Source organism: Armigeres subalbatus, unplaced genomic scaffold (genome assembly GCF_024139115.2).
Source record: "Armigeres subalbatus isolate Guangzhou_Male unplaced genomic scaffold, GZ_Asu_2 Contig1729, whole genome shotgun sequence".
NCBI classification, from domain to species: Eukaryota; Metazoa; Arthropoda; class Insecta; order Diptera; family Culicidae; genus Armigeres; species Armigeres subalbatus.
The window spans coordinates 253,803-272,940 of NW_026942538.1; the positions used below are offsets into that span (position 1 = coordinate 253,803).

Here is a 19,138-nt window from a genome sequence, read left to right on the forward strand (position 1 = left end):
AAACAAAACTCGCGCTGTATACTACTCTGATTCTTCCGGTAACTTTATACGGCCATGAAACATGATTAACGTCCAGGAGGAGGCTGATCGGAGAGCTTTCAGAGTGTTTGAGCGAAAGGTGCTGCGGACAATACTCGGCGGTAAACAGGAGAACGGTATCTGGCGGCGTCGCATGAATCACTTTGTATATCCACAGTCAAGCGAGCACACATTGTTTTCACATTCTGATGGCTTTTCGCAAACGTGACCTTGTTGTGTAGGGGTTATCACGCCTATATAGAGAGTAGGAGGTTGAGGGTTCGAGCCCCTCCGAGACACGTGGATTCTTTTTCGCAAATGTCATATCAATTTGGCCATATGTGCACATATGCTGTGCATTGATGATTGATGATCTGAAAACTCAGTTGTGAATATGTACATTATGTGGAAGATTTTGATTTGAAAAATGTACAGGGTCCGGCAATTGAACTGCTTCAAAAGCGAGTAAAAGCAATATAATACAAAATACGTATTGGGAATAAGTTCTACAAAACGTTGTCGAACCGTGGGCACGTCCTTATTTTGATACCAGGGGTTGAGTCTTACGACAGGATTAGACGCCGGCTCAAAAAGTGAAGAAACCCAAATAAGGGGTTTTCAGGGTGTTCGCGCCCAAAGCGAACGTGATAGAATGTTTGTCCCAAGTTACCAATCCTAAAGTTAATCACCCCAAAATCCCACATCCCATCCTACTAACCACGAGTCGACCGCGGGTGTTTCGGTCCCCTTCCTACTAACAACCATGTTTTGAAAATGAACACGCACTCCTCATCCAAACGGCAATTGATAGCTTGCATGCTTGGCTCGCGAAGTCCCGTTATGAAGCTGACGCCACCAGCAAGGACAAAGAAGAAGAAGAAGCCTAAGACGAGAGCACCGACAGCAATGACGACTTGGCAACATGACGCACGCTGATTGGCCGACCTATCAGGAAGCAGATTCCATTCAGTAACATGTATAAAAGAAATGTGCATTCGCTCAAGAGCATTCAGTTTGTTGTGAACTATCACGTACAATACATCTTTATTTTAAATAGAAACCGCTTTCTTATTCCTGGACAAGCCAAACCAAATAGCCTTTCTCAAGGCTTCAAGAGTTAAGAAATAATTTTCTTAGTCGCTATCGTACGGACTTGGAGGCCCTTCAGCCGAAGGGCGTTGATACAGTCCACATTCCAACCGAGCTAACTGGGTGGCTCATTCCAGGCATCCTTCAGAGGGAAGGTGCCGCTGTCGAGGTTAAGATACCGACAATTCCCCGCTAATCGTCCGTGATCGGACACAGGGGTCATTTGGAGCTAAGAGCGGCCAGCGAATTAGCCGGACATAAACCCTATGAATTTGACTATCAGGATTATGTTGAAGGCCGCGGCTGCTCTGAAACATCAAAATTTCGTGTAAGTCCTGAAGTGACATCTGGTGGCCTCTTGTACACAAGAGCACATGCGGGCCTAGTTCGATGCGTTCCTCAATCGTCTGCGACGAGTGGTTCAGCTCAATGACAAAATAATGACCTTTACCCATGAACTTTCAAAAAGTGATATGTTTACTTGTGAAACTGAGTGAAACGGAAATGAAACATTTTTGTTTTGATCAATTTGCCTGTTTATTCTTAAGAAGCACTTCAATAGCCGGACCCTGTATTTGGAGGTAACCACTTTCCCTTCGATGGGACTCGAACCTACAACCTCTTGTTCGATTCCCGGAGCCGGTATGGGCAATTTTCGTTTTGGAAGTTATCTCGACTTCCCTTGGCATTAAAGTGTCATCGTGTTAGCCTCATGATATACGAATGCACAGAAAATCAATTTTTCTTGGATGCGCTTGCAAAACAAGCGACAAAAGAGAACTAACGACAAAGCTTTGTTTTTGCCGGAGATAATAATGATAAAGATCCGTTTTTTTGTCAGCAACAAAAAAGAAGACAATTTTGTTGCTGACTTGGAAATATTTCAGAATCTAACCATTATTACAAATTTAGCATCGTATTCTCCGAAATATCAGTGCATGCAAGGCAAATGATTCTTGTCATATTGTGTTTGGGTTCTGATAAAGGCTTGTTGTGAGGTGCGTTTGTCAGTAACAAACTCTGTTGACGACAAATGGTATGCACAAATGATAACTTGGCTTAGAAATCTCGCGGGTAATAACTGTGGATGGAAGTACTGATTGAACACTAAACAGCGAGGCAACAATGCCCCAGTTGGGGATGTAATACCAATAAGAAGAAAAAGAACATCGTTGTGAGTTTCGCTAAAAAGTCAATTTGTCAAGTCAAGTTACATAAGAATTTTTGTTTGGCAGCGTGCTCCAACAGATCAAAATTGTTGTGCGGCACTAGAACGTAAGCGTGCTGGCTGAGGACTACTGGATTGACATAATCGAAATTGCACAGATACCTTAAAAATTTAGTAGATAAAAAAATACACCCGATTCTGTTTTTATACGGCCGTGTAAAAAAAATCCCATACCAAATTTTTGGAAAGTGGCTCCATTTTACATGATTCGTCGAGGAATCGTAAGACTTTTTTAACACGGATTTTCGAATTTTGAACTGAAAACTTTTTTTCACACGGAACGATTCCCCGTGTAAAAAAAGAATCGGGTGTACTGACAAATAGGGGGAATGACGGCTTTGGCAGGTTTTGTTCTATTATTGTCAGGGGGGTTTTATGACTGATTATGCTCAAATTTGGCCTAAACATTCTTAGCATTCCAAAGAATATGGTGGCCAAATTTCATAAAATTCGGTCGACAAAAACCCCCCTGCCAATAATAGAACAAAACCTGCCAAAGCCGTCTTTTCCCCTATGAACAGAGCTATAGATTCGAAATAATTGTATTGTCGCTTGTGAATTTTTCAAATTGTTTCGAATCACGAATCGAAACAGAGGCTAACTACAATGAGTCATCTACTAAACTTCAATCATATTCGTAAACACAAACTTTATGTTGCCTTATCATTAACCACCTCAACATACTCGGCAATCATCCATCGTGGATCGTATCACGTCCGCACGAGCCACGCGCCTAATAAACCAACGTGCACCGAACACCCAAGAAGAAAAAACGTGGTGTGAGTAACAGATCCGACGTCATTTGAAGGCCGCTTCGCGCGATCGGTATGCTTGATATTTCCAACTTGGAACAGATCAACCACGGGAACCGCAAAACGGATGCCGAAATACACCATTTATTGTGTTCACACTGTCGATCGATTGTTGGAGGTTGCGAAGACCTTGAGAAACACGCATACGAGATCCACAAAACTGACAGCAACGATCATTGCATCCATCGAATGGATTTCCACTCTCCAGTTGAAATTTCCAGCACCGGGCCGGGCTTGCCTTTGAGATTTACTGCTGTTGCTATGGAATCATCTCTTCTTCGAGCCGGGCTTCAGCAGAAATAAGAAAGAAAACCAACGAAAGTGGTTTAAGGTCACCACTTAAATGGCATGCCGTCAACCGGTCATCGGTCTCAAGCGCCGAGCAAGCAGCGAATAAGCGGTCTCAGCACGGCCGCTGTAGATCATTCGCTCGTTGATTGAACAGCGTGCGCGACAAGAAAGGTGAACAAGCCATGAGTATGGATTTACTAGTTTGTTTTGATTTTGATTTTCGGTGGTGGTAATTTGTTTCTATGGATTTGACATTCGCTTAGGTAACGTCAAGTTCAACCGGAGGGAGCATTTGCATAGTGATTGGCTCGTGGAACTGGATGTGAATGTTAAAATCTAACGACCGCACGGTCATTCACGGTACACTAGTCGTTAATGACAAACGGCTACGAACGGTGGAAATGTAGATCAAGTTCAGATTTAATGATCAACGAAGGAATTTTTATGAGAAGGTATTCGTTTAACGGTGATTTGACCATGAAGTTAGAAAGCTTCAGCTTCATATGCTAAGGCATATACAGTGGTATCCCTCGAAACCAATTTTTCCGGTGTTTGGTAAATTTTGGACTACCGAACTGTTTGGTAGTTTAAAAATAAACCAAAAATTCAAATATTTATAAATTTATTCCGAAATCCAGCAGGTCTTCTAATTTCAAGCCCTTTTATTGCTAAACGCTCAGTTTTGTCTACCGCCATCGGGGGTGACAATGGGTCTGAGGGGTGAGAATGGGTCATCGCTCACACCAGCAGCTTGGAGGTCGTAGAGCAAAATCGTTCAAAAGGGTCTCTTATATTTAAGTCTTCTTGCCCTCAGATACATACAATCCATTCTTCAAGCATTCTAAGTAGCTGAAACAGTGACCCATTCTCACTCCTATTTGACCCATTGTTACCCCCGACGACGGTACTACATTGATTTTTTCATTTGCAACGGTCAATTGATTTTTTACCGACTAAGTCAACAGTCCAAAACGACGAGCTCAATAGTCTAGTGGCTACCGCTTCTGCCTTATAAGCAGGAGGTCGTGGGTTCAAATCCAGGCTCGTCCCTTTCCTACTTCTGAATTTCTAAACTAAGCAGACGCCATCGTTGAGGTGAAGTTCGGCACGCAGATATAAAATTTCTGCATCAATCATGCCGACGACTCCCACCGATGCCAATGCAGTGACAGTTCTCCGGAGCACTGGGGCCCAGCATCGACATCGGCGGTGGTCGTCGGCGTGGATACATCAGAAAATTGACCATCAAGTCAAGGAGTCTGTTACGATGTTATATTGCAAATGATCGTGTGGGTTGTATACTATTTCGCCGAAAACCATTTCGCGGAATTTTTTTTCGCGGAATGTATCAACTCACCGAAACACATTTCGCGGAATGCACCTTTTTTCCGAAAGACATTTCGCGGAATGTACTTTTTCACCGAAAGTCATTCCGCGGAATGCCATTTTTCTGATGCTACCGATTTCTGCTTAATTACATGAAATCCGGGCATTTTTTTTTATGCATTTAATGCAAATCCGAACCCGACTCGTTCCCGAGAATTTCGATTCGAACCCGACATAATTTAATTATTTTAGCCCGCACACAATTTTTCCCCGAAAAATTCAAACTAGATATTTTCAGGTTCTCTTTAAATTGAAAAAAAAATGTAAGCCCAAACAACAAACTAGCCTCACAATTAACAAAACTGAATAAAATAATTTGCAGTATTTGATTTCTCAAACCCGTACCCGACCCGAACCCGATATTGTAGTAATTTTTCAAACCCGAACCCATCGGGTACGGGTTCGACTCGACCGTATCTACCGCCCGTTATAAGGCGAAAGGAGTTGCTAATGTTTTCTTTCAAAGAACACGTCTTCCCGGTATAAGGCGAAGGGAAGGTAACGCCTTCTTTAAATGGATGCATCTGCCCGGTATAAGGCGAAAGGAGTTGATAATGCCTTCTTTAAAAGGAGTATATAGGTATAAGGCGAAGGGAGGGGTAACGCCTTCTTTAAATGGATGCATCTGCGAAAGGAGTGGGTAATGCCTTCTTTAAAAGAATGCGTCTGCCCAGCATAAGGCGAAAGGAATTGATAATGTCTTCTTTAAATGAACGCGTCTGCCTGGTATAAGGCGAAAGGAGTTGATAATGCCTTTTTTAAAAGAATACATCTGCCCGGTTTAAGGCGAAGACAGGGGTAACGCCTTCTTTAAATGGATACATCTGCTCGGTATAAGGCGAAAGGAGTTGATAAGGCCTTCTCTAAAAGAATGCGTCTGTCCGGTATAAGGCGAAGGGATGGGTAACGTCTTCTTTAAATGGCGAAAGGAGTTGATAATGCCTTCTTTAGATTAACGCGTCTGCCCGGTATAAGGCGAAAGGAGGGGTAACGTCTTCTTTAAATGGATGTATCTGCCCGGTATAAGGGGCAATTGAAATTTTGAAAACTACTTCTAAATATTCTGGGAGGCATTCCTTGGCCGTGCGGGAAGATGCGTGACTGCAAAGCAAGCCTATGCTGAAGGATAGTCTCGTTAATCTCGTGTTAAACGAATACAAAACAAAATGGTAACTTGGCAATGGTAATAATGTCGGAATGCTGAATGAACAAAGGCTATTATTATTAATATTCCGCGAAATGGTGCATTCCGCGAAATGGTACATTCCGCCAAAAGTCATTCAGCGAAAAGGTACAATCCGCCAAATGTCGTACCGCGAAAAGTTACAAACCGCCAAATGTTATTCCGCGAAATGTTCAACCGCGAAAATGAATTCCGCGAAATAGTTTTCGGCGAAATGTTATACAATCATCGTGTGGCCGTCATGAACATTGTGATAAATCATGAGTGGCCATTGTCGGTAGCAATTCATGCAGGATTGGGACAGTTTTTTGGTTGCTCTTAATAGTTGTCTTAATAGAGTCGACGATAGCAATAATGATAGCGTCGGTAGCGGTGATGGCCGTCGACGATGATTGCGGCAGAAAATTTATTCGCCGCGGTAGCGACTGTAGCAATTCAACGGTAGAAGGTTAACTTTCTCGGTTTAAAAAACTGTTGTCTCCCTTTTACTTCCACCAATTCGAATTAGTGGAAGTAAAAGGAAGACAGCAGTTTTTAAACTCGTCTATTCTAAGACGTTCGCAAATAATTATTAATTAACTTTCTAGACATTTAGTTATAGACTACTTTGTCTCTTTCTCGCTTCAAAGAAATTAGAAAACAACAAGGCCAGTAAACGTCAAAATTTATGAGGAACGAAAGAGAAAGAGATGTTTCCGTGCAGTGCCCTATTGTTAATGTTCGGAAAGGCCCTTTATTCTCTCTATATATATAAAAGGCAATTTTCGGATTGGAAATTGTCTCGACTTCCCTGGGCATAAAAGTATCATCGTGCTAGCCTCATGATATACGAATGCAAAAATGGTAACCTGGCTAAGAAACCTCGCAGTTAAAAACTGTGGAAGTGCTTAATGAACACTAAGCTGCGATGCGGCTCTGTCCCAGTGTGGGGATGTAATGCCAAGAAGAAGAAGAAGATATATATAAAAGTTAGTTTACGTTTCCTATGATGCATTTCCTCACGAGCGGATGAACCGATTAGTAAGATTTGAAAAGATAGAACATTTCACTGGGAAAGTTGAACAAATGTAAAAATACTACGTTTTCCAAAATTCTGAAGAAAACCATTAAGGTGAAAATGTCCAGCATCCGAATAAATTAAACCTTGCGTTTTCAGAGGCCCCAATCTAGATAAAGAAGCAACGAATAAATGGCATCTTCTTATTTTGCCTTTGCTGCGTCGCAGTAAGGGGCCGTACACTTATTACGTAAGCAATTTTTCTGGGTTTTTTGCCCCCCCCCCCCCCATGTAAGATTTTTCCCATAAAAAAGATTTTTTATTTATATGGCGCGTATGATGTTGACAGACCCCCCCTCCCCTCATAAGTGCTTACGTAATATGTGTACGGCCCCTAAGCGTAAAATAAGATGATGACAGTTGCTCGTTGCTTCAGTATTGATAGTGGCGCCCGTGAAATACAAGGTGGAACGCCTTGAGAACGCCTGGTTGACAATACATCGGACCTAGTTGGGGTTGTTCAATAACCACTTAGACCAATAGAACCCCTCGCCCCTTTTAAAATTCATGTAGATGTGGCGTTATTTTTTTTTAACAAAAAAAGGCTTTTATCTGGACGAAAGGTTATAACTATATTTAAAACTCATATAATTCACTCTGTATGATGTGAACATTCAACTACGCCAAACTGATGGACTTACGTACTTGCTGTTCAATATTGTACTAGCGGGGTAATTGAAACCTCCTTATCATTGCGACAGATAATCTCAGTCGCCCAGCGATAGATTTGAAAAAACCTTAATTTGTCAAATTTAATGTGAAATGTCAAATTGAATGTGAACTCCCTCGACGAACATAAAACATGCAAATGATTTGAACGCAGTCAAAAACAGTTCAAAGCGACGAACCCCAAGACGAAAAATTTCAAATGAACTCGAGATTTTTTCAATTTTTAAACAAATAGTATTTGTGGCCATGATCTACAATTTTGCGTTTGCTCATTTTTTTACACATTAAGGTAGGTTCTTATGCAGAATTGTAATAAAATCTAACATTCGTTGGTTGGGTGTAATAAATTGCAATTTAGCTTGTGCCACTATATGCTCTAGGGTTACTTTATTGAAACAAAAAGTTATGCGTGTATTGGTGAGTATATCATTGTATGTGGGTATATCTCAAAACGCAGAGAACGATAAAAAAAACTGTCAAGGGCAATGACGAACACTTCGGCGCTGCTCGCACGTAAGATTCCAAAATACGTGCGATGAACCCCCAACAGCAACACATAAATATTGTACGATGCGTGGACAATGATTTAGAGGCCCGTCGCTTCACTGAAGGGATGTGCGGCATCGTCGAAAAAGTAAAGAAAAACGATTACCGTGACCTAATATGCGTTAAACATTCGTTTGTCTGCATTTCATTTAACAACAGTGTGATAAGTGAGTATATCAGAATTTGAAGGCCACTAAGACTGAAGATTTTGGAAACGGCGGTATCAACTTACTGCCTAACTTTAGTACTTACTGCTTTGAAGTGCGTTTGTTCATTGATATACTGGTCATACCTATAGGTAGAAAGAAAAAAGGGAAACGTTAGTTGTATAAAATAGTTAAAATAGTAATAATTTACTAAATAAATTATTTAAAATAACACACAAATTAACATTTATTATGCGGTAACGCGAAATATTGAAAGAATAAATGGTGTATCCGACCCTAAAAAAAGTCATCCAAATTTTGAGTTTTTCGTTCTGCTATACCTCAAATATGGCATTTGCTATTTTAGTCGTCATCCTATATTTTGGCCATATTTTTTTTGTTCACATTTGCAAAGTAAATAAATTGTGGCAATAAAAAAAAAAATAATTTGAAAAAATAACAAATAAACTCCTCGACTTTGTTAAAGAATGTTTTGGAAATCCTCAAAAAATTCAAAAAAAAAAAATTTTGCCCCCTCAAACTATTATTTATGGGGAAAAAAAATCCGAGGGAGAGAAATAATTGTTTTTAAATATTTGAATCAGCCTTATGGCTTTTGCAAACGCTATATGCATAGCAAATCAATGAACCAATCGATATTCCATTTCCTCATAACTTTTGAACGCAATGACCGATCGTGATTATTTTCAAAAATGATCAACTAGGGGTTTGCCTCCCGTCGAATGAAACTTGTTGCGAGAAAATCGGGGAGCGAGGATTACCTAACCTAACCTAAAGTCTTTGAAGAACCACAAGTGGAGTGTGTTGACATCTAATTTAGAAGAAGGTCACTCAAAGTTCAAACAATCAACTATCGAGTAGTTTCGGAAGACCTAAACGAATGGAAGCAAACATTACAATCAAGATGGATAAACTGCACTGATAACTGAAAACCCGGAACAAAAAGTGTTGAAAAGAGAGATAAGGGAATGGTCTGGAAGAACGATGGATGTTGGAAAGTTGGTTCACAAATGGACAAGTCACCGGTTCAGCCCCATCCCAACGCACTTCTTCCCGGAAACCGGTAAGGAGAAACTATGTTCCTTTAGAAAAATGAAAACGGTACTAGACACAGGCTGCGTTCGAGAGGTAAGTCATTTAACAAATGCAAAAACAAATTTTCTAATTGAATCCTGCCGAATTTCTACCATTATGAATGATATGTCTTTGGTTCAGTAAACGAGCAAGAGAAGAATGCAACGATTTATTAAAATTATTTTGTTAAACATTTGTTTTAATATTTTAATGTAGATAGTTCTGTGAAATTCTTTATTGGTAGGGCAACTGTTCTGTTTTTCATTTCACTGAACATGTATTCATCTCTCATCGCAAAACAAAGACATAGAGCAGTTGGTGCATTCGTTTTCTTTTTGCTAACATGCGTGTAATTGCTGAGAATAATCATAAGCAAAGGAAACAATTCCAATTACTTTTCATTGCATTTTTATGGGATGAACGTAGGAGCTATGAGATGAAGTTCAGGAGCAATAACCCAACATTACCAGAGAGGTGGCTTTACGTTCAATTCTCTGAAATGGCTTCTTCCTGGTAATGGAACAACTGGTTCATAACCTATAATATTTTTTTTTCTTCTTTATTAAAGAGGCTTTCAGCTCTTGGCTGGTTCACCTCTGGCGAACCTATAACATGGTAGTTCTAAGAATTTGGAAATAAAGAATGTATTCCTAATACAATTATTTGATTCTCCGTTTATAGGTGGATATGAACACTTAACATATCCGTCTTGAATTCCTGTATTGTAATTTATTGAAAATTATTATATAAATTCCAAATAAATTTTACATCACATTTTCAAAGACACCAATCTCAACCCTAGTTCTCAACAAAGAAGCAGCGAACAACTGTCATCTTTTTATTTTAGCTTTTAGCTCCTTACACCAGCTTCATTAAAAACGTTGCAGATTTATGATTGCATTTTCACGGTTTATGTCCTGAATTTCCGATTCTTCCCGCTTTTCGGGCTTGGTGGTCATATGGCTACCGTTTCTACTTCATAAGCAGGAGGTCATGAATTCAATTCCAGGCGCGTTCCATTATCTTACGTTGTATCTTCCCGTGTATACTTCTCATGTTCTAGAATTCGCAAGAACTAGAAATGGAGTTAATACCGTTTCTATCATCTAACCTATACCTTCATCTTAGCTATTCTAGCATTCTGTTAGAATTGAAAATGAATTGAGAAGTTCGTTATTCAATAGACAATTATTTCCCATTACATTGGCCACCCTTTAATCAAGATGAACCTCTGCATAACCCCATTGAATCCCAATTTCCAATAAGTGAAATTCCGCATGATCTCTTGGCAAGTGCAGAGGTGTTCTCGGCTCGCTGGAGTGAGTGATTGATTTAGCATTCCCATCCCAAGCGCGATAGACTGTAAGGACTTGGCCGGCTATCGTAAAGTTTGAGAGGTTGGTCGTATTGGACAAACAAAAACCAAAATTCAACGATTCGGTCGATTCGGGTGACCGCCGTAGAGGTCAGGTTATTCAGCTTACTCTGCATATCAGATTCAGAGTGCTGTTGAGCTAGTAGAGCAATATCATAACCCAAAGCGAAGTCGTTGATCGATGGGGAATGAACGATCCTTCAATCACCATGTCGTTCTTCTTCTTCTTATTGGCATTACGTCCCCACACTGGGACAGAGCCGCCTCGCAGCTTAGGGTTCATAAGGCACTTCCACAGTTATTAACTGCGAGGTTTCTAAGCCAGGTTACCATTTTTGCATTCGTATATCATGAGGCTAGCACGATGATACTTTTATGCCCAGGGAAGTCGAGACAATTTCCAATCCGAAAATTGCCTAGACCGGCACCGGGAATCGAACCCAACCACCCTCAGCATGGTCTTGCTTTGTAGCCACGCGTCTTACCGCACGGCTAAGGAGGGCCACCATGTCGTTATTGCCGCTAATTTCTCCAAGACCATGACAATGACACGTTCATAGTCCAAGTCCAAAACAACTTGAAAAACAAGCAAAAAATCAGACGTAGTCCACGTAGACGAATTGTAAAATACATATTTTGCAAAACGTGTCAACTAGCTTAGTTCATTGTATGTCTATCTCAATTCTCACAATCATCAAAACATTATCAATAATCAACTATACTGCCCAAAATCGCATATCTGTCCCATATGAATAGGGAATCCAGAAAGATGGGAATGATATGCGATCATAGGCACTATAGTTGCAACTAGTTTTCGCTTTCACTATCGATACCATGCATCCAATTTTCTTGTTAAATCCGGGCGGACTCTCTATTTTACTGGGATCGATCCCCCAACCGCGACAATGACGCTTAATAGTTTTGTCATCAGTGAGCAATTGTGCACTTATTGAATCCGAGATTCAAAGTTTTTTTTTTGTTCGGGATGAACTACTGCGTCCATTACTTTGAACTGTTGTAGTATACCCGCATAATATGTTTAGTGCATGTCTTTCTGCTCCATTTCTATTGAGAAGAAATGAAGTTGTCGTCTTTTATTCAGATATTTCTCAATTTTAATGTGTGACCTCTTTAGATTAAGGTACCGCTATTTTTACCCTTCGAGAGGTGGCAACTCTCAAAGGCGCGCCAACTGTTCGGCTTCAACAAAAAGGGGGTAATACTGATTTTGACCATGCATCGGTACTGAAGTTCAAACATATTTTTGCTTCTTCTTATGAGTTCCGAATTCGTTTTTTTTTTTTTTTTAAGTTAAGTTTAAGAATTAAGATTGTATTACTAATATAAGTTATTTGCGATATACAGCATGCATATAAATACAAGGAATGGTTCATTCACAAGATGCGGAGAAATGTTTGATTACCCGACTCAAACTACCGTGGATACTCTGTACGGAATCGCGCATCGACACTCCAACCATTATTCCTTCTGGACCTCGCTCAATCCTTTTGGCCATCATCCGTTCATGAATCAAAATACCACCGATGCATTGTCGCTATCCTCTTTTTGTGGAAAAATCCTTTTACGCCAGACGGCAGCAGCAAGTTCCTCCTTAGTGGATAGTGGTTCCGATGTTCCATGATCCGGCTGATCGTGTTCCAGTATGTCCAGTACGTCCAAGGACTCCGAACTCCGCAATGCTGTTTCAGCTGTTTTGTGTTTCTGACTTGTACAGAGATCTGATTTCATTGCGTTTGGTATTTCGGAATCTCACATTTACACACAGCTCTAATCAGTCAGAGGGTTCAGCAGATCCACCAAATTCGTATCCGCTTCTTTCCAAATTAATGAGCGCTCCAGCATGAGATTGAGTTTCATTTTTATTATTTACTCCATTGACTCCATCCAAAAGAAGCAAAAGGTTGGTCATCCAAAAGCAAATTATAGTCGTTCCATACTCTTTCGACCATCACTCATAATTATGAACAAGAATAGTAAGAACTAGAGCACAGTGTGGTAGATCTTACCCCGTAATGCATTACGTAAAAGTGTCTACCCAGCATTACCATTTGTGCATTCTTATATCATTTATTCCTAACAATAAATTCTAGGAAATTGTTTTCTTCCTATTCCTATTGAACAAGGAATTGAACTAAACACAGCTTGAACATATATGTTACGGTTCGCTTTACCGCCACAAATTCCGTACATATTTTCGATATTTTTCACTTCATTACTGCAGCAGCGATTATAGTCATTATTGTACAATTGCCAAAATGGCTACATGCGGTCATTATAATGAGTCATGGCACGAGAGGCCGAAACCGCCGACACAGCACCTCGTCGATTCATCATCATTGGACGTTGACCTTCAACGAGACGGTTTGATTTTATATTTTTTCACCACCACATGGAAGGGAAGTTAAACGAACCGAGTAATAGTTCAATTTTTTGCTTGAACGGGTTTGGTCGGAAGTGCAAAATTTGTATATGATAAAATTGGCAACAAAAGGAAGTATTGTATAAGGTGGGTAATTTTCTTCCTAATATATTTGTTAAGACTAACGTTGGAAAAGTACAAACGTTAGTCGCCATAACTGCCGATTGCTTATAGGAAATTATAAATAATAAGTTTTTAGAAAATTCCAGCGGTCACATTTTAGCCAGGGTTCAGCTTAATCCAATTGAGCGCCATTTGAAAAGGTTATAAAATTCATCGCACATGTTGAAGCATATGTGTCCAAATAAATACATATCTTATCGAATAATCTTCAACTTAGTTACAAACAGTGTAATACAGAGCAGTCAGAAGGTGTTTGATCCAGTTTGGTGAAAACTCAACCCATTTGGTCCAGAGTTTGACTCATTTGCCAACAACCTATCACGAATTTTGAAATGGATTATATTTCTAACTAAAATACTAAGTTATTACAATAATCTAAGTTATTACGATATCTGAATGTCCCCACGGGTGTTTTTCAAGCAAAATTGAGCCTCTCAGGGGTAACGATAGGTAGGGATTGTGAAAACCGTTCAGCAGCATATAAGCATAAAAGCATATGGAGACGCATGGTACAATTGTGCGATGATTCATCTTGTGACTAAACTTTTTACGCAAAATTCATCTCATCCGTTTTATTAAATAAATCAACAAGTGTGCAAGCATTTGTATGGAACTTGTATTTTAGGAAACTTTAATCTAATTGCATGTTGGGACCTACATGTTCTTGGTTAACATGTCGAATACTGCGATCAAGAAATCATTAGAACCATGACTTCAAACAGCAAGTTCCCGGGCATTTCATTTATTTAGTTAACATCTAAACAGATAACACTGAATCAACAATTTGACGCCACAATGCACGGTTCGAGGCCGCATCTCTCCATCCTCGGATACGCCCCACGCTCGCCAAGTCGTTCTGCACCTGGTCTGCCCATCTCGCTCGCTGCGCTCCACGCCGTCTCGTACCTGCCGGATCAGGAAGCGAACACCATCTTTGCAGGGTTGCTGTCCGGCATTCTTGCAACATGTCCTGCCATCGTACCCTTCCGGCTTTAGCTACCTTCTGGATACTGGGTTTCGCCCGTAGGTTGGGCGAGCTCGTGGTTCATTCTTCGCCACCAAACACCGTTTTCTTGCACACCGGCAAAGATGGTCATAAGCACCCGTCTCTCGAATACTCCGAGTGCTTGCAAGTCCTCCTCGACCGTTGTCCATGTTTCATATCCGGAGAGGACTACCGGTCTTATTAACGTCTTGTACGCGGCACATTTGGTGCGGTGGCGAATCTTTTTCGACCGCAGTTTCTTCTGGAGCCCGTAGTAGGCCCGACTTCCACAGATGATGCGCCTTCGTATTTCACGACTAACGTTGTTGTCAGCCGTTAGCAAGGATCCGAGGTAAACGAATTCCTCGACCACCTCGAAGGTATCCCGTCTATCATAACACTGCTTCCCAGGCAGGCCTTGTCGCGCTCGGTTCCGCCCACAAGCATGTACTTTGTCTTTGACGCATTCACCACCAGTCCACTTTTTGTTGCTTCACGTTTCAGGCGGGTGTACAGTTCTGCCAGCTTTGCAAATGTTCGGCCGACAATGTCCATGTCATCCGCGAATCAAATAAATTGACTGGATCTGTTGAAAATCATTACCCCGGCTGTTACACCCAGCTCTCCGCATGACACCTTCTAGCGCAATGTTGAACAACAGGCACGAAAGTCCATCACCTTGTCTTAGTCCCCGGCGCGATTCGAACGAACTGGGTGTTCGCCCGAAATCTTCACACCAGTTTTGCACACCATCCACCGTTGCTTTGATCAGTCTGGTAAGCTTCGCAGGAAGCTGTTTCCGTCCATAATTTTCCATAGCTCTACGCGGTCTATACTGTCGTATGCCGCCTTGAAATCAACGAACAGATGGTGCGTTGGGACCTGGTATTCACGGCATTTTTGAAGGATTTGCCGTACAGTAAAGATCTGGTCCGTTGTCGAGCGGCCGTCAACGAAGCCGGCGATAACTTCCCACGAACTCGTTCACTAATGTTGACAGACGACGGAAGATGATCTGGGATATCACTTTGTAGGCGGCATTAAGGATGGTGATCGCTCGAAAGTTCTCACCTCCAATTTGTCGCCTTTCTTGTAGATGGGGCATATAACCCCTTCCTTCCACTCCTCCGGTAGCTGTTCGGTTTCCCAGATTCTGACTATCAGTTTGTGCAGGCAAGTGGCCAGCTTTTCCGGGCCCATCTTGATGAGCTCAGCTCCGATACCATCCTTACCAGCTGCTTTATTGGTCTTTAGCTGTTGAATGGCATCCTTAACTTCCCTCAAGGTGGGGGCTGGTTGGCTTCCATCGTCCGCTGAACTGACGTAGTCATCTCCTCCGCTGCCTTGACTTTCACTGCCTGTACTCTCAGCGCCATTCAGATGTTCCTCGTAGTGCTGCTTCCACCTTTCGATCACCACGTTCGTCCGTCAAGATGCTCCCATCCTTATCCCGGCACATTTCGGCTCGCGGCACGAAAGCCTTTGCGGGATGCGTTGAGCTTCTGATAGAACTTGCGTGTATCTTGAGAACAGCACAGCTGTTCCATCTCCTCGCCTCCGCTTCTTCAGGCGGCGTTTCTTCTCCTGAAAAGGCGGGTCTGCTGTCTCCGCTTCCGTCTATAACGTTCCACGTTCTGCCGGGTACCTTGCTGCAGCGCGACCGCCCGCGCTGCGTCCTTCTCCTCCAGAATCTGTCTGCACTCTTCGTCGAACCAATCGTTCCGTCGACTTCGACCCATATACCCGACGTTGTTCTCCGCTGCGTCGTTAATGGCTGCTTAAATGTACTCCAGCAGTCCTCAAGAGGGGCCCCATCGAGCTCACCCTCTTCCGGCGACGCTGCCTCGATATGCTGCTCGTATGCAGTGGCGACATCAGGTTGCTCCAGTCGCTCTAGGTCGTACCGCGGCGGTCGTCGGTACCGAACATTGTTGATGACGGATAGTTTTGGGCGCAGTTTAACCATCACCAGATAGTGGTCCGAGTCGATGTTAGCGCCACGATATGTCCTGACGTCGATAATGTCGGAGAAGTGCCGTACATCAATCAGAACGTGGTCGATTTGTGATTCTGTCTGCAGTGGTGATCTCCAGGTGTACCGATACGGGAGGCTGTGTTGGAAGTAGGTGCTACGAATGGCCATATTCTTGGAGGCAGCGAAATCAATTAGTCGTAGGCCGTTTTCGTTCGTCAGCCGGTGAGCGCTGAACTTTCCAATAGTCGGTCTAAACTCCTCCTCTTGGCCAACCTGAGCGTTCAAATCTCCTATGATGATTTTGACGTCGTGGCTTGGGCAGCTGTCGTACTCACGTTCCAGCTGCGCGTAGAATGCGTCCTTATCATCATCAGTGCTTCCGGAGTTTGGGCTATGGACGTTGATTATGCTGAAGTTGAAGAACCGGCCTTTGATCCTCAACCTGCACATTCTTTCATTGATCGGCCACCACCCGATCACGCGCCTTTGCATATCGCCCATCACTATGAAAGCTGTTCCCAGCTCGTGTGTGTTGTTGTTCGTTGCTTATGATTTTTAAAGGCTGGCTTGCAGGGCCTGACACCAAACCCCCTAAATTTCCGGAGGACCATTCCTCCTTATTTCCGGTGGACCATGGTGCACAGTTTCACTTAGAGTCCCTCGCTGGCACTCGGACGATGATCAGCCGCCCCTAACATGGAGAACAGACGCTGTTGTGAGCCGATCCTGACATGGAGAACAGACGCTCAATAAGATTTGCACCTCGAAGAGGAGCAAATCCCCCCTTCTCTGTCAGCATACGACCATAGTTCCCACCGGGTTTGGTTACCCGATCTTCCCTAAGGTTGCTCGTATCCGGCCAGCACCATGAGGAGGTAGGGATAGGAGTTGCTGGGTAAGAGGCTAAGGACCGCTAGATGGGGTCTATTTTATTCCTTCAGGTACGCGAAGTACCAATGGTACGCTTTACCCAGCATTTGCCGTGCCGCATCTTCTAAGCGATTTTAAAAATTCTTTCACGATTGTCTTATCCACCTCATCTAGCTTCCTATAGTTTTCTAATTTGTTATGTTTCTAGGGATCCTAATTTTTTAGGCTTGTTCAGCTGGAGTACGGTTGCAGTAATTTAAAATGTAGAAAGCTTCGATTTACCAAATTCAATATGAGTTAAACTTACCGATCAAAAAGAACTTGAAAACGGAAATCAACCGAGCTTGTCCCTGCAAGCCTCTAAAGCTCTTGCGTATTATACTGGTTTGATGCAGATGTTCTAGAATCTCCAAATAGTTCGGGAATTCAGATCATTTGATCAACAGGGTCAACTACACCTGCCTTTAAACCGAAATCAACCAACCTGTCCATATAAGTCCCTTAAGACCTTGCGTATTATGTGCAGTCCACATTAGTTTGATGCAGATATTCTAGGTTATCCAAATTGTACTGGACTTCGGATTAATCGGTCAACAAGGTCAACTATTCCAGTCGAAATCAACCCAGCATGTCCATACAAGTCCGTACAGCCTTTGCGTATTATGTGGAGCCCAAATTAGTTTAATGCAGATGTTCTAGGTTCTCCAAATTGTTCTGGAATTCAGATCATCTGGTCTACAAGTGACTTTAAAAAAGTGACTTTAGTGATCATTTTCTAAAAATAGTGACTTTTGGCAGCAATTAGTGACTTTTAATTGACTAGACTCAAAATAGTCAGTAAAAAGTGACTTGCTACAAGGCCTGTTATGACAATCGACTTATCTCGACGAACTGAGCAAATGTCTATCTGTCCGTGTGTATGTGTCTGTATGTGTGTGCATATTAGAAAAGGAAACAACTTTCGATATAGTAATCCTTAATCGATTTTCTTGCAAGGAGTTGCATCCGACAGGGGGCAAAGCCTAGTTGATCACTATTGGATAAGATAAGGCCAGGCCCGTTATTATAAAAGTTATCAAGAAAACGATGATTTTTTTTTATTTAGTAACGTATATAAAGCAATTATTGTTGGTATGTATCATACTAGACCAAAGTGTTACAATTATAACGATAAAAGCATCATAACTGCTAGGTGGATTAATCTGGGGTTTTCAACCAATTATCCTAGTTCAGCGGTTCTCAACCTGAATTACATGTACCCCTAGAGTACCTTGCCGGCCCCAGGGTACCTCGGACCAAAATGCTTAATGGCGGATTTATTACAATTCCAATAAGCCTTACTGATCTTGTTTTAATATTTATGTATTTTAGATTTCAAAACTTTGTATTGTATTATGCATGGCGGTCAGCAAATCAAAACCTATCAGATCCTGCCCACTACAACCTGCAAAGTGTATGATGGTCTGTGCAACAAAAGATTAAAAGAACAAAAGTTTAACGACTTATATCTCGGAAGCCTCCTTTCAAGAGGCTCAGGCCTCCTTTCAAGAGGCTCAGAGCCTCCTTTCAAGAGGCTCAGGCCTCCTTTCAAGAGGCTCAGAGCCTCCTTTCAAGAGGCTCAGGCCTCCTTTCAAGAGGCTCAGAGCCTCCTTTCAAGAGGCTCAGGAAGCCTCCTTTCAAGAGGCTCAGGCCTCCTTTCAAGAGGCTCAGGCCTCCCTTTCAAGAGCTCAGAGCCTCCTTTCAAGAGGCTCAGGCCTCCTTTCAAGAGGCTCAGAGCCTCCTTTCAAGAGACTCAGAAGCCTCCTTTCAAGAGACTCAGAAGCCTCCTTTCAAGAGGCTCAGGCCTCCTT

The 19,138-nt window shown here is 42.1% G+C and overlaps 1 protein-coding gene across 1 annotated transcript in view; it reads right to left on the reverse strand.

Moving 5' to 3' along the window:
* The window catches only part of LOC134203264 (uncharacterized protein DDB_G0290587-like), a 37,085-nt gene extending 24,441 nt beyond the window's left edge, over window positions 1–12,644 (reverse strand). The window contains 1 exon segment of the mRNA XM_062678137.1: window positions 12,482–12,644. Within this exon segment, the coding sequence (XP_062534121.1) occupies window positions 12,482–12,644 (163 nt within the window).
* Between the last annotated feature and the right edge of the window lie 6,494 nt (window positions 12,645–19,138).